We start from the raw sequence: 15,420 nt of genomic DNA, 5'->3' as shown, positions 1-15,420 counted from the left end.
CGGATTTATTCTTGTTATATTGACTTTAGTTTATTCTTGAAATATAACGTTTTATTTGCATTATTTTGACTTTATTCTTGAAATATTACGTTTTATTTTCATTATGTTGACTTTATTCTTGAAATATTGCGACTTTATTCTCGTCTCTAAATATTCAGAAAATAATCTCGTAATTTTATTTATTTATTTACTTTTTTATATTAAAAAATGTTAAATCTCGCAGTAGACTTTAATCTCGAAATGGTTTTATTTTTTAATTTTAGCTTAATCCTTCTTCGTAGACAATGGCTCCAAATTTTTCAAAAACCAGCAAATTAGACCAGCATGAGTTAGCTGAGACTTCCATTGTAAAGGAAATTAGTAAGTCATTTCATTTATGATAATTCACGTGACTAAGAAGCAGCATAAAAAAAGAAGCTGCATAATATGATTATTTTTTTAAACGAGCTTACTGAGCAGGAATTGCTTATTATTTATAATTGAATAACTATTTTTTTAAGAATAGCGAGAAAGTTGAGCAAATGATATTGCCTGGGACGCGCGTGAACTCGCTGACCAGGCATTGAACGAACGCGCGCAGCGTACGCGCTTACGTCAGACGTCGAGTTGCGTCACGCGTAGGTACGTACCCAGAAGTTTGAAACTGACGAAGGGAAAAAATATTTATTTGAAAGGCTGACGCAAGGGCGCTAAATACAAACGTGCAATAAATAAAGTGTGATTTAAAAAAATCATAATTTTACGAAAGCATTTTCACAGTCAGGAGGCACGAGGCGTATTTATTTGATAAACATAAGCCAAGAGCTAGCTACTAGCTAGCATGCTAACTACGCAGCTTTAGATGAAAACATTAAATGTTATCCGTTTACTAAAGAGTTATAAACTACCACAGCTGTGCCGGGCTTGAGAAGCAACGTATTTCATTTTAAGGGTATGTTTTGACTCCAACGTGTGTAAATTGTGTCCAATATAGATAGAAATATGTGTGCTTGTGCTGTTTGATAGTCAGTGGTTTGTTGAATATCATTTTTAAAAAGTGCTAGCATATTGTGTGCCTGTAGACCTAAACTGTTTGACTTTTGAGTGTTTTTTCATTTAATATAAGCGTGTTGTGCATGCTGGAGCAGTGATGCAGGGCAGGTGCATCATGTAGATCTGTGTGAAACCATGTCCTGGTGTGACTGTGTGGTTTTAATGTGTTTGTGTTTCTGTGCTTATAAGTGTAGAATGTCAGTGCACATCTAACCACTTACAAGTATTTTTTTGTGCAGAGGTGTGCCACTTTCTCTAAGTCGGTGCAGTGCAATTGTGTGTAACACTACTGTAATTTTGTTCAGGTGTGTATATTTTTGTGTAATTGTAAGGTGTGTTTGTGTGTTTTCTGTGTGCAGAATGGCTCCTCGGTTGCAGCTGGAAAAAGCTGCTTGGCGGTGGGCAGAGACGGTCAAACCAGAGGATATCACACATGAGCATATTGCTTTAGCCTATAGAATTGCACTGACAGCATGCAAGAGAGGAACATGCAGGTAAAGTTGTGCCTGTTTAAGTTAAAATCGAGTTAAGTGCATGTTATTCTACGTCTCCAGCATGTATACAGTGGTATAGGTAACCAAAATCCTTTGCAGATTGATGTCTGTATAAAGTCTAAGATGACTGTGGTTTCAACCAGCACAACATCAACAGTTACTCAATGGACTTCTAAAAGGACCGTTTTAATAAAACAACTTTAGGAACTATGAACACATCTAAATGTTGTTGTAACGACACCAACGTCTCTCCCTGAACATTCGCAGGAGGAACTGCAAAGGGAATCCTAATTGTCTTGTTGGAATCGGTGAACAGTCATGGTTGGGTGAAATTGATGAAAATACCTTCCACAACATCGATGACCCAAACTCAGAAAGACGAGATAAGGTACGGTAAAATGACTCGCCATAAATCAAACTTATGAAATGCTTCAAGCAGGAGAAAAAAATTATAATTAAGAGTAAATTTTGGGAAATTAAGATTTATAAATCATCTGAAAGCTGAATAAATAAGCTTTTCATTGATGTATGGAATCTGAGGGTGCAAAAAATCTAAATATTGAGAAAATTGGCTTTAAATTTGTCCATATAAAGTCCTTAGCGACTAGGCATGGGCCGGTATAAATTCTTTAGCAAAAATAACGCGGTATAGCCATTACAACACTTAAATGTGTTTTTTTCAAATGCCAGGTAAAAATAAAGCCTTTAAATTATAATGTGCTTTCAAAAAATATATAATTATTTCGTAATGTATATTAAATGTAAACATTGAGTGTTTAAAACCTTGGTATACCTTGAAACCGGCCCATGCCTATTAGCGACTGCATCCATTTGAAAAAAATATTTATATATACTTAAATTAGTTACATATAGGTTAAGTTTTAGGTTAATGCAGATAGCAGAGAGACTGGTGGGGCAAAGAAACTGATGCTTTTTCCCCAGTAAGAATGTGAAATTTTAAAACCTGTGTCCTAACTCTGAAAGCATTAAAATATTGCTTATCGTACCGTTTTTAGCAAGTTAACACACATTACATTTATCTTCAATATCATGCAGCACTAATGCAAAGTTTCTGTAACCTAATTTAAAAAAAAATCCTGTATAGATCTTTCATGGTACTTAATATTTATGTGGTTTCTTTTGCAGAACACATTTGTGGGCTTGACGAATCTTGGTGCCACATGTTACGTAAACACTTTTCTCCAGGTTTGGTTCCACAATCTGGAGCTTCGTAGAGCCCTGTATCGCTTTCAGAATTCCAGAGCGGAAGGGCACAACATGGATTCAGGTGCTTTATTATTAAAGCCTATATAATTTGAACAAACTTACTTTATATCTGATCAATTTGTTATGTATGATGATGTCATAGCATGCAACATTTATTACATACACAGTGTTTTGATTTGTGCATGTGATTGTGTGTACCAACAGATTATGAACCTAGAACGATATGTGAACATCTCCAGTATCTGTTTGCATTGCTACAGAACAGCAACAGGCGGTATATCGACCCGTCAGGGCTGGTAAAGGCTTTAGGGCTGGATACAGGGCAACAGCAGGTATACCAAAATAATGCTAAATGTTAATGCTTTTTGGACATACCCAGTCTGTGATCAGTTGTGTATTGTGCTGTGTTTTTTTTAGGATGCTCAGGAATTTTCCAAACTCTTCCTGTCACTTTTAGAAGACACTCTTTCAAAGCAGAAAGATCCCTATCTCCAAAATGTCATCCAACAGCAGTTCTGTGGACAGTTCTCATATGTTACTGTGTAAGGTTTAAGACTTTTGAAAGTGAACTTTCATCATAGCTTTATGCAGATGTATAGTGAATAGTGGTTTTTGTCCTGTCACAATTACAGATGCAACAAATGTGGACGTGAATCTCCTCTACCATCTCGATTTTATGAGCTGGAACTGAACATTCAAGGACACAAAAACCTCACTGAATGCATCACAGAGTTTTTAAAGGTAAATACTCATTTGACCCCTGTTTGCATCACAAAACAGCATACTTACTAATAAGTATCAAAGTAGAATGCAGCTATTGAGAAAAGCGTAGCATAGTTTTTAAAAGTAAGGGCCATGTAGACAAATATGTACTTGTACTAGTTCAAGCAGAGCCTAATCCCAATTTTGTCCTCTGTATATGTTGTCTGTTTCTCAGGAGGAAAAGTTGGATGGTGATAATCGTTACTATTGCGAGAGTTGTCAAAGTAAACAGAACGCTACACGTCGGATCAAGCTCCAGAGTCTTCCCCGCACGCTCAACTTTCAGCTCATGCGCTTTGTCTTTGACAGGTGAGGATTGCAGTACTGTACCTTACTGCTGTCACACCCATAGTTTGGGCTTTATTTAATCATTTCTTTATCATCTTTGTGCTTTATAGGCAAAGCAGTCACAAAAAGAAGCTAAACACTTTCATTAGTTTTCCAGAAGTTCTTGAAATGGGTCCGTTTTTGGAAGGAAAAGGTACAGTGAGTTTAATTTAATATCAATTTAAAAAAATATTGGATCATTAATGGTGCTTTTCCATTGCATAGTACTCCATGGTTTGGTTTGGGTCAGCTCACCTCACTTTGGCTTGGTTAGCTTTCCATCGAGTTTAGTAACACTTCATAGTGGGAGGGGTTATAGGCGTGTCGTTATATTTGCGTCGTTGTACATTCCCATACATTCATTTATTTCTCAGTCCGCCACAAAATTAAAATTGATCACCACAAATAGATGTTTGCACATCGCGACCTCTGTCTCACATGACAGTTTCTGTACAAACACCGGTGGCGTCAGTCGACGCGCTCCGCTGAGCCTCATTTAAGTTGCATTAATAATATATGCGAACGTGCGTGTCGCGAATGTGCCACCACAAACCGCAAGTCTGGAAAAAAACTGTTATGGTGTTCCTGATTCACAACCTGTGGATGTTTTTCATCGCTAAAAGGGAGTTTGGGAACTTATAGCAGAGCACAGAAGACAACAGGTTTACTCGAGACTGCGCAAGCTAGCTCGAAGGTAAAGGTAATCTTTTACATTATAGCGATGAAGCTGGTAGTGACGATTCTCTCAGACCAGTCAGTGATCTACAATGTTTTTGCGTCACGTTTTGGTATCAGCTCGGCTGGCTTGGAATACCAACCGAGGTGGTTAAAAAAAGTATCGGGTACTACATACTGCACCCTTTGCAAAAGCCCACAAAAGTAAGCTGACCCGACCGAAACCAAACTGTGGGGTACTATGTAATGGAAAAGCACCATTACTCACCCCCATGCCATCCAAGATGTTTATGTCTTTCTTTGTTCAGTTGAGAAGAAATTACATTTTTTGTGGAAAACATTCCAGGATTTTTTTTCCATATAGTGGACTTTAGTGGACCTCAACAGTTCACAGTTTTAATGCAGCTTCAAAGGGCTCTAAATGATCCCAACCGAGGAATAAGGGTCTCATCTAGCGAAACTATCGTCATTTTCGGCAAAAAAAACTTCTCGTCTTGCATAAGCCGTGTAATGCTCCAGCGCGGCCTTGTGTATTACATAATCACATCGAAAGGTCATGCGTGATGTATGCAAAACTATCGCTCCAGTGTTTACAAGTGTGGAGAAAGAAGACTGTTTTGACGTTGTTGTATGTGAAATGATACTAATTAATGTCTTTGTGTCAGTTTATTGTTTAAAATGCTTCGCAAGTGTGCGTTTCAAATATGTAACACGTGACCTTTCGAAGTGATTACGTTATACGTAAGGTCACGCTGGCGCATTACACGGCTAGTGCAAGACGATAAGTTGTGGTTTAGGGCTGGGTATCGATTCAGATGTTCCAGATCAATTCAGTTTCGATTCACAAGCTATCAAATCGATTTGATTTCGATTCTCGATTCAATTTTCGATTCTGGTTCTCGGGGCGGATTTTATACTCGATTCTCGATTCGACTCAATGAATATAGATTTAATACAAAGACTATATTAATAAAAAAATAGCAGTGAACAGAAGTTTACAAGTGGGGAATTAATAAAAATAAATTAAATGCCACAACACTACCGTTGTCGTCTTGCTTTCGAAATCTAAAATGCTTCCATACCTCTGACTTTTTATGTGAAGGTGGCATCAACGTCGATGAAGCACCTAAAACCACCATTTTAAGCACTGAATGAAAGAATGACAGGCTCCTTGGTAACATTGCGCAAGGCAAAAAAGAGGGTGACATCTAGTGAAGAAGACTAGTAATTTGATTAACGTTAATCTTACGTTCAGTGTTTGCAGAAAAAAATATGGGAAAAAACGATTTTGCTCTTTGAGAATCGATTCTGAATCGACCACGTTTTAAAAAACGATTAATCGAAAAATCTTTTTTTTTTTGCCCAGCCCTATTTAGAAGTACATATTTTTTTATTGTTTTAGCAAAAATGACGATTGTTTTGCTAGATAAGACCTTATGCCCTTTGAAGCTGCATTGAAACTGTCCACCAAAGTCCACTATATGAAGAAAAATCCTGGAATGTTTTCCTCAAAAAACTTAATTTCTCCTCGACTGAAGAAAGAAAGACATAAACATATTGGATGACATGGATGTGAGTAAATTATTGGGATTAATGAAGGGAACATATCCAATGGTGACCTATCAACATTGATGTTTTTCTCATCTTTGCATACAGATGAGAAGTGCACATATGAGCTCAGCGCGGTGTTGATTCATCGTGGTGTGAGCGCATACTCCGGCCACTACATCGCTCACGTAAGAGACGCTCACACCAATGACTGGTACAAATTCAACGATGAGGAGATTGAGAAAATGGAGGGCAAGAAGCTTCAGTTAGGCATCGAAGAGGACATTGGTAAAAAGTGATGCTGCCATTTCTTGTCGATGTTTTGTGCAGCTCACGTTGCCTGATTTACATTTTTCTACATTTCAGCTGAGACTGCCAAATCTCAAACCAGAAAGCCGAAATGTAGCAAAGGCTATCACTGTTCGAGAAACGCTTACATGTTAGTATACAAACGTCAGATGGGAGAGGAAAACCAAACAGAAGAAAGCATCCAAGTACCAGGTTAAATTTGGATTGATCAATCATATTTTTTGGATGTCTGTAGTTTTTATTTTGAAAAAAGTTAACAAATGCGACCCTGGACCACAAAACCAGTCATAAGTTGCACGGGTATATTTGTAACAATAGCCAACAATACATAGCCTATCTAAAATGTTTTGTGTGTGTTTCAGCTGTTCTCCAGAAGCTGGTGGAACAGGACAACAAGAAGTTTGAGGAGTGGTGCAATGAGATGTCAGACATGCGGAAACAGAGCGTAGACAAAGGCAAAGCCAAACATGAGGAGGTGAAGGAGCTCTACGAATTGTTACCCGCGGAAGACGGTCCGTAAAAATGCCTGAGCTTTACTTACAGTATTAATCTTTAATATATTAGAAGAATTACTTGCAACTGCTTTTTTGCTTCACCCATTGTCTTACGGATGAGAAATAGTTTTTTGCGCGTTTGTGTATCAGCATCAGTGTCCTCTTTTATAGACCAGTCGTATGAGTTTGTGCCTGTGGAATGGTTGAAGAAGTGGCTCGATGACTCCACGGCCATCAAGGAAATCGACAACAGTAATTTTCTTTGCTCCCACGGCAAACTGCATCCAGACAAGGTTGGCGAGGCCAAAAGAATATCACCGAAAGCTGCTGATCTCCTCTTTGGCCGCTATGGAGGAGGTCCTAGACTAGACCGTAAGGGCTTGTAATGCACATTTATCTGATCCAAACTTTCTAAATAATCGCCAATGCATTTAAACTTTTTAAATGACCCATCTTGGACGGTGTTCAGGGTCTTCTCTCTGCAGAGACTGCGTTGCTCAGCGATGCAGGGTCCTCAGACTGAAAAACCAACTGAATGAAGATTACAGAGAGGTCACAAATCTTGCCAAAGCCCCTTTGAAAAGGTACAAGCTTCTTGTTTTCTAATCGTTTCTGCTTTATTTTGTCTATAAAAAGTGTCTGCAAACTAATCGGGTCGACGTTCGTGTGGGAATGTTAAGTGATGAGCCAGGGTTCTGGATCGGGAAGGCTTCACTGAGGAGCTGGAGGCAGTTGGCGTTGGACCAGCTGGAGGAAGATGAGGAGAAAACCAAACACAACAATAGCAAAGTCAATGGAGAGAAAAGCAGCAGCCCAGGAGCTAAAGGTAGCGATGAAAATCGTGGATCACATCTTCATTTTAATATCTTGTAGTTATCTTTAAGTTTTTTTTTTGTTTTTTTAAAGGTGACATAGAATGATTGAACGGAGTATTTATCCTTGTTCTGTGATGTGACATGTAGACAAAATTTTTTTTGTTTGGGTCTGTAATGCCTTAGAAGCTTCCTAAAAACCTCTCTCAGATTGCTCTATTAGGGAGGGGGATTTTAAACAAGTGGTTTTGCACCTATTTGGCTCCCCCTACTGGCTTAACTTGCAATCTCATTACTGATTGGCTGACTTTGCTGCCACTCAAAAAATTTAGCCAATTATTTTAAAGTGTAGGGGCAGTTAGATGCCTCTGATGTCATAAGCATCAGTTTTTCAGATTAGGCTGTTTTCTGGCTGACATTTCTAAAAGAGGAATTTCTATGAGACTGAGATGTTTAGCATGTTTAGCACTTTTTGTATGTTTGTGAATGCGGGTAGACTACCATTATTCAACAAAGACAAGATAAAAATGTTTTTTTCATTCTCTGTCCCCTTTAAGCCGATGGAGGTAAAGGGGATAGTGAAGAAGGGGATGTCAGTGAAGAGATGAAGAACTTTAATGAAGACATTCTCTGTTATCACGGTTAGTTCGTTTCCTCTGGTGTTACTTTTGGTTATAAGCTTATAATACTGATGTGATACTGATGTTTGGTTCTTGCTCAGGTGGTTTGAGTATACTAGAAAGTGACCGGCGGGTGGTTTCTGCTGAGGTGTGGAATAAACTGCGAATGTATTTCCCTAACGCTCCAGAGTTCACACAAGAACATGAGCCATGTCAGCACTGCACGGTAACAACCACTTAAAGATATAATGAACCAAGAAATAGCAAAATAGACTTTTTAAGGAAGATGCATCACTGCGATGCCTCCAGGTCAGATACTGCGATTGTGCAAAGTCTCTCCCCCAACAGAAAGTCATTCTTTAACAGGGTTTTTTTTTCTCTCCCTCATTCATATCAGTACCAGTGATGGATCTTGGCAATATTCAATATCTTTGAAAATAGTCAGGATCTTCTATGATGAATGTTAGTTATGTTTAGGATTTGCTTTTTTTCAGAGGCTGGAAAGAGAAGGGAAAGAGAACGAGGCTTTGAACAGAATGATGGCCAATGAGCAGAAGAGCTCTCTTTTAAACCTCTTCCAAGAGAAGAACCGACCCACACTGCAGAAATGGCCACAGGTACCGTAATTAGAAATATTTTTCACTTTTCTCTGACATTTTCATTTTAATATAAAGGTTGGTATAGGCACGAAAAAGTCAAAATCTTGAAAAATAAATGGCCTTTTAAAGGAAAACACCACCTTTTTTTTCAATATTTTACTATGTTCTTACCTCAACTTAGATGAATTAATACATACCTATCTTTATTCAATGAGTGCACTTAATCTTTGTACAGCGTGTTGTGGATGTGTTAGCATCCATTCCTAGCCCCATTAATTCCTTAGGATCCAAACAGGGTTGAGTTTAAGCCACCAAACACTTCCATGTTTTCCCATAAAACATGCCAATTTTTTAAGTTTATAAAAATAAACTATATTGTATGGCAGTAGAGCACTTAATTTGCAGCACTTGGACCTTGAGCGCAAGTAATATTGCCACTGTGCACCAAGGTCAAAGTGGTGCAAACGAAGTGCTCTTCCGCCAAACAATATAGTTCTCATTTTTATCCGCTTAAAAAATTAACACATTTTATTTTGTGCCACCATACTTACTCGTGTAGCTACTCATGTAACAGTCTTTAAAAAGGAAAAACATGGAAGTGTTTTGTGGCTTCTAAATTCATCCCTGTTTGGATCCTAAGGAATGAATGGGGCTAGGCTAAATGCTAACACATTCACGACACGCTGTACAAAGATTAAATGCACGCATTGAAAAAAGGTATGTATGTATTAATTCGTCTAAGTTAATAAATAAGAACATAGTAAAATATTGAAAAATTGTGGTGTTTTCCTTTAAAGCTGTCTAAATGAAGCCCTTAGCAACACACATTACTAAACAGTCCTTCCAGAAAAACTCAGTTTTTTTGTGATTTTTGCAGGCAAAAATCCTTGATCTTGCGTCAGATTTCTTAAAAAATGCGATGAAATATGCAGGATATTAGGGGTGTAACGGTACGCAAAAATCACGGTTCGGTGCGAACCCCGGTTTTGAAGCCACGGTTCAGTTCATTTTCGGTACAGTAAGGGAGAAATGCAAACATTAAACTGCAGGTTGTTTATTACTTTAAACTTTTTTTTACAATTTGTTTACACTTTTTTAAACACTTTATTAAAATATAACAGATAAAATATATATAAAATGAAAAAATAATAAATAAAATACTACTGCAAAGTTATTTTTTACATTATTTTATAACAGAAGGTAACTCTTATCTTAACCTTCTCTTAAACTTTTTCTACTAAAACCTTGAACTAACAAATTCAATTCCTGAATACATTTATGAACTATTAGCCTACATTTTTGCCACTAAAAATTTTCTGTTTTGATTTATTTTGGATTGTTTAAACCACAGAATTGAATTGGCTATGTACCATCTCTGTATAAAAATAATATTACTGCTCTATGTGTAACTGCATAGCAAGCAACATGATGATATACTTATTATACACTCATTTTGAGATTAGTGAGTTGCATACAAAGCCATCTTTGATCTTTTGCATGTTTCTCCTAATCTTTGCTTGTGTCGTCAATGTAAGCTGTGACTTTACTTACGAACCCCTCCGCAGCTGAGTAACAGCTGAGTAAGCCCGGGTTACAGCTCTTCTCTGTCCCGACCAGCTGATCGCATTGTGACAATGATATGATTGACGTGATATGCAGATGAAAAATCTGCCACTTAATATGTTCGTGCGGAAACGCACGTATTATGTTCCGCACAGGTGCACACAAAATGCATTCGGCCTTTCGGTGCACGTGCGCACCGTGCCGAAAGCCCTGAACCGAAACGGTCCGGTTCGAATACACGTACCGTTACACCCCTACAGGATATGTATGCAATGAAATTGTGGGAACTTACAAAAACTTCGGTAACTTGCAAAAACTGTTTGCAGCTTTTGCAGCTTTTCATTGATGTTGACGTTGCGTATTACCATGATAACAGGGGACATGGCTGTGCATATGTGAAGTAAATGCAACATTTTTCAACTTTCTGCTAAGATATATATGACTTTTTGCTACGAAAATGCGGGGATTATGAAATCATGCAAGCCCCGCATATTTTGCGAGCAGAAATCTGCAATTTATGCGGCAAATGTGCGACGTATTTTTAAAAAAATGCGGCCCCCAATAAATATGCAGACTTTGGCTGATTATGCATTAAATCATGCAATCGCATGATCACGTTTTTCAGGAGTGACTGACTAATGATAAATACATTTTGATATATGAATTAGAATTTACAAAATATCTTCATGGAGCACGATAATTTTGACCCATGCAATGTATTATTGACTATTGCTACAAATATACCTGTGCGACTTATGACTGGTTTTGTGGTCCAGGGTCACAAATAAGTTGCCCCATTTAAATATCAATACCCACTGCTTTATTTGCAGCTCATACTTTGTTTTGTATTTCAGGAGACGGATGTTTTGTATATTGTACCCCTTTACTTTGTGGATGAATGGAAGAAATTTATCAGGTATACTTGGGACCTTACTTTAAAATCAAGAGGTTATTATTTAAAATTGTGCTGACTTTGTCAAGCCAATACAATTAGGCCAAATCTACCATCACATATTTAAGTGATACTCGATATGTCCTAAATGATTTAATGTGACCTGTTGTGACCACAGGAGGCCAGCAAAGGGTAACCCAGTGTCCAGTGTGGGCAACAGCATCCTCCTTTGTCCTCATGGTGGATTCATGTTCACATATGACTCTATGCTGCAGGGCGACGCCCAACAGTGAGTAACAGGAAACAACCCTTTAAATGACACTTTAATTTAAACAACCTTTCCATTACTTGAATTGGAATAAAATTAAGGTGGTTTTTACGCTGGGCATGTTTGCTGTTGCCCGAACCCGAGAATGATTGTTCCCAATGCACTTGTGTTCATCTTACATCATCACTGAAAAGAATGAAAAACACAACGCTACTCGCCATAATTTTTTATTATTTTGGTGTATTATGCACAGCAGAGCAAGCAACAGCTGCATGTATGTGCATCGCTTCATCCTCCTTCCTGTTTGCATCATGCAATTCTAAGTACTGTCACTTATAATAATCGTGCATTGTGGAAACTAATGATGTCATCGGCTACATCAAATGCACAGGTTACTTTACTTCCTGGACAAGTGCACACCGACTGTGAGCTGTTTTCACATTCACTTAAAACAAACTCAGACCACCTTGTTGTACTGGTAGTCTTGGGTTCAGTATCTCGGTGCGCTCCCAGGTCCGCATGACAGCATACCAAGTGCCCAGTTTCGAACTGAATTGTTAGTAAAACCCACCTTAAATTACATTTTTGGTCCGATTTGTATTGCAGAGGTTTAAGTCTCAGTGTTTGTGTGTGTAAATGGACAGTATAGCTCTTCTCTGGCCTGCCGAATGGGAGGTGATCAACAAAATGTTTCTGGTGGACCAGTCCATCTCTATACGTAGGATTCCTGAAACGACACAAGAAAACAGCAATGTGCGATACCAGACTCACCCAGGTGAGATAAACTTCCGGATATATCTTTGATTCAGTGTACTGTTAATTCAGGATCTTCATGGGATCATGTGCTTTACTTCCAGACTTGTGTCAGGAGTGCCGCGAGGGGTTTATATTCCAACAGCAGAGAGACATGCGGGAATACGCACAGGCCACGGTGTATGTTCGGAAAGTCATTGATAAGAAGACGGTGAGTTTTATCAAGATGCCTTGTCTTTAACCTTAAACACTACTAAGAACTCTTTGTGTGTCGAATTCTTCCCGTCTTGCTGTAGATGATTAAGGAATCTGCCCCAGAGTTCAGTGTGAGCGGCTCGGATATGGAGGAGGAAAGAGAAGAGCCAAAGATAGATGGAGAGAAAGATCCAGACTTCAGTCAGGTATCATTCAGTCAGATCTCTCCGTGTGTACGTTTGACTGTATTATGTCTATTTTGTCAAAAATGATATGCCATCTTTTATGACAGACTGAGGGTGGAGCCAAACGACAGAAGCTGAACGAAAACGTCTCTGTCTGCACGGCCCCCACGACCGCTGCTACCAAGTCGGGCATCAGGAGGAGCACGAGGCACAGGAAACTGCGCGGGGAGAAGGCCCTCATCGTTTCTGCCAATCAGACTCTCAAAGAGCTAAAGATCCAGGTCTGTCAGTACTGCAGTAATGTAGATCTGTCCATTTACAGCTTGTGTCTCATGTGGTTTAATTACTGTATCCACAGATCATGCATGCGTTCTCCGTCGCTCCGTTTGACCAAAACCTCTCCATAGACGGACGCTGTTTAACAGACGACTCGGCGACTCTAGGAAGTCTTGGAGTTATCCCAGAGAGCATTATATGCCTTAAGGTACAAACCTACTTTTAGTTTAGATGTTTTGTTTGTGTTTCAAAACTTAAGTAAGCCAAATGTATTACTGTGCTCAAATACAGGGTTCCCACGGGTCTTTGAAAGTTTGTGAATCTGGGGGGCCCTGGAAAGTTTTTTAAAAATATACATACATAGATACAGGTCATTGAAAGTGCTTGAATCTATTTTATGCAAAAAATCCATATTATTCCCTGTGTAGTGTAGGATAATATCATAAAAATTCTAGACTTTTTAAGCACACGTGTTAAACTGTTCGCTTTAAATGTTTATATCTTCTGTATGCGAATGTTGATTCATACCAAAATGCTTCTTTTGCATAATTATGTTTGACACATGAAAACGTCCCGGGTTACGTATGTAACTGTTGTTCACTGAGAAGGGAACGAGATGCTGTGTCTCTCTTGTCATACTTCCTGCGTCCCTGTAACACCGTCTTTGGCAATATTTCAGATAGCGATATACTTCCTGACTCTTGCGTCACCCTAGCCGTTTCTCAATATGCGTTCTTGTCTGTACTTGCATTCTTGTGGACTTGTGAAACGTCATCAATCGCGGCCCAAGTACTGTTCCAATTCAAAGTTCGCATCAAGCCCAAGTTCACATAAAATCCCCGGATGTGTTCTTGATCCGCCCATTTTATCGAGGATGCATCAGAGGAGACTTGTGTGGACTTATGACAGCGAAGTTTACCATAATGCATTTCGAGTCAGGAGTTCGTTCTTCCGAGTGTGAACTTGCATTTTCGAAATACGAAGGACAAAAGTACGAGTTTGGCTTACTTGGTTTTGTGAAACAGCTCCTGTCTTTGTCGTTAAACCTCACTATTGGTTGATTTTGATATATACATTCAGACGCACTTAACCCTGAAGGCGTCCCCAAATTGTCATGCACAAGTTCCCTCAAATTGGAACTGTAACAATGTATCTTTAAAGGTAACACGATGTAACCTTGCTCTCACTTGAAATGTAAAATATGTTGAATTTGGGGATATTGGACCTGGAAAGTCTTTGAAAGGTCATTGAATTTGAAGTTAACTAAGGTGTGGGAACCCTGCAATTATAATTATTGTAGTTTTAACTAGTTTTCTATTGACAGGCTGATGAACCCATTGCTGATTATGCTGCTATGGATGATGTTTATCAAGGTGAGTGCTGAATTTAAGTTCAATTCAGTTATCGGATTGTTTTGTTGCATTATTACCGTACTATTTTAATTATTATTGCATTATTTTCTTTTTAGTCTGTATGCCTGAAGAAGGCTTTAAAGGTATGAACATACTGTCTTAATCATTTTTTAATTAAATTTTAAAGTCTTTAATCAAACATTACTTAATAAAGCATTTGTTTTTGGTTGTTTAGGCACTGGGCTTTTAGGACACTGAGAGGAGCGCTGATTATGGATTGATGCTGAGCAAGGAAAAAGCTTGAATTAGTCATAGATGTTCTTCATTGGGATATTTACTTTATTTTTTTTGTCATTTTATTTTTGCATTTTTATTTGTCGTTAAATGTTAAACTTCAAAGTGTCTTTATGTTAAAACATCGTGCTTGCTTTTAATATTGAAAGATGTTCTGCAAGATTTTGTGGTCGTGCTTGCCATGACTTAAAAAAAATACGGGTCGAGATTTTCTCAATGGACGTTCCAAGAATGGGAATTCCTCCTTGTTTGTTGCAATGTCATATTTTGAGATTATGGTCTGATCATATTTCGTGTTAAACAGTAAATCTCTGTCAATTGTAAGGGATTTTTTTGTTAAAAAATAAGCTTGTGATGGCACTGCAATAGAGCTCGTACATATTTAAGAATGCATGAGCAACTTAATACTAAAAAATATATAGTCTTTGTTTGGTTCATGTAAATAATCACACCAAAATACTGCAGTGATGAGAAGCCTAATAGACATGATGATGATGATGATGAATAGAGAAATAAGTTTCCAGAAGTGGGAAATATTACAACATTGCTATATAGTTTAGACATGCTCTGCTACTTGAAATATTAAGCAGGCATTTGTGTGAACTTTTCTGTATGTTCTTTCATATGGGCAATAAATATTCTTTTTACATCTTAATATGTGCTTTATGTGTAAAATTATATTTTATCAATTATATTATTATGTATAAATGATTAGTATATACACAATTCACATATTTACACTA

At 38.0% G+C, this 15,420-nt stretch overlaps 1 protein-coding gene across 5 annotated transcripts; it reads left to right on the top strand.

Annotated features, from left to right (window-relative positions):
• The first annotated feature begins 479 nt into the window (after positions 1–479).
• On the top strand, positions 480–15,332 carry usp48 (ubiquitin specific peptidase 48). Of its 5 annotated transcripts, none has more exons than XM_055184465.2 (28): positions 480–621; positions 1,392–1,526; positions 1,794–1,914; positions 2,673–2,814; positions 2,958–3,085; positions 3,171–3,295; positions 3,386–3,494; positions 3,691–3,824; positions 3,914–3,996; positions 6,174–6,353; positions 6,432–6,566; positions 6,737–6,886; positions 7,040–7,240; positions 7,338–7,420; positions 7,505–7,694; positions 8,238–8,321; positions 8,402–8,526; positions 8,795–8,917; positions 11,317–11,378; positions 11,533–11,643; positions 12,267–12,397; positions 12,480–12,586; positions 12,672–12,776; positions 12,863–13,036; positions 13,114–13,239; positions 14,356–14,404; positions 14,500–14,526; positions 14,619–15,332. In XM_055184465.2, exons 2-28 carry the CDS (start codon positions 1,393–1,395, stop codon positions 14,639–14,641), a joined length of 3,162 nt encoding a protein of 1,053 aa, XP_055040440.1. In that variant the 5' UTR covers positions 480–621; position 1,392; the 3' UTR covers positions 14,642–15,332. The 5 variants fall into 5 exon arrangements, 4 of the variants coding, with proteins under 4 accessions (XP_055040440.1, XP_073732334.1, XP_055040439.1 ...); XM_055184464.2 differs by having other exon boundaries at positions 583–931; XM_055184467.2 differs by having other exon boundaries at positions 583–931; positions 7,338–7,452; positions 7,549–7,694.
• Positions 15,333–15,420: the final 88 nt, after the last annotated feature.

The sequence above is a fragment of the Misgurnus anguillicaudatus genome, chromosome 14 (assembly GCF_027580225.2).
Source record: "Misgurnus anguillicaudatus chromosome 14, ASM2758022v2, whole genome shotgun sequence".
Lineage (NCBI taxonomy): Eukaryota > Metazoa > Chordata > Actinopteri > Cypriniformes > Cobitidae > Misgurnus > Misgurnus anguillicaudatus.
Note: the sequence above shows the minus strand (reverse complement) of the source record. Positions and strands in the feature narration are given on the sequence as shown.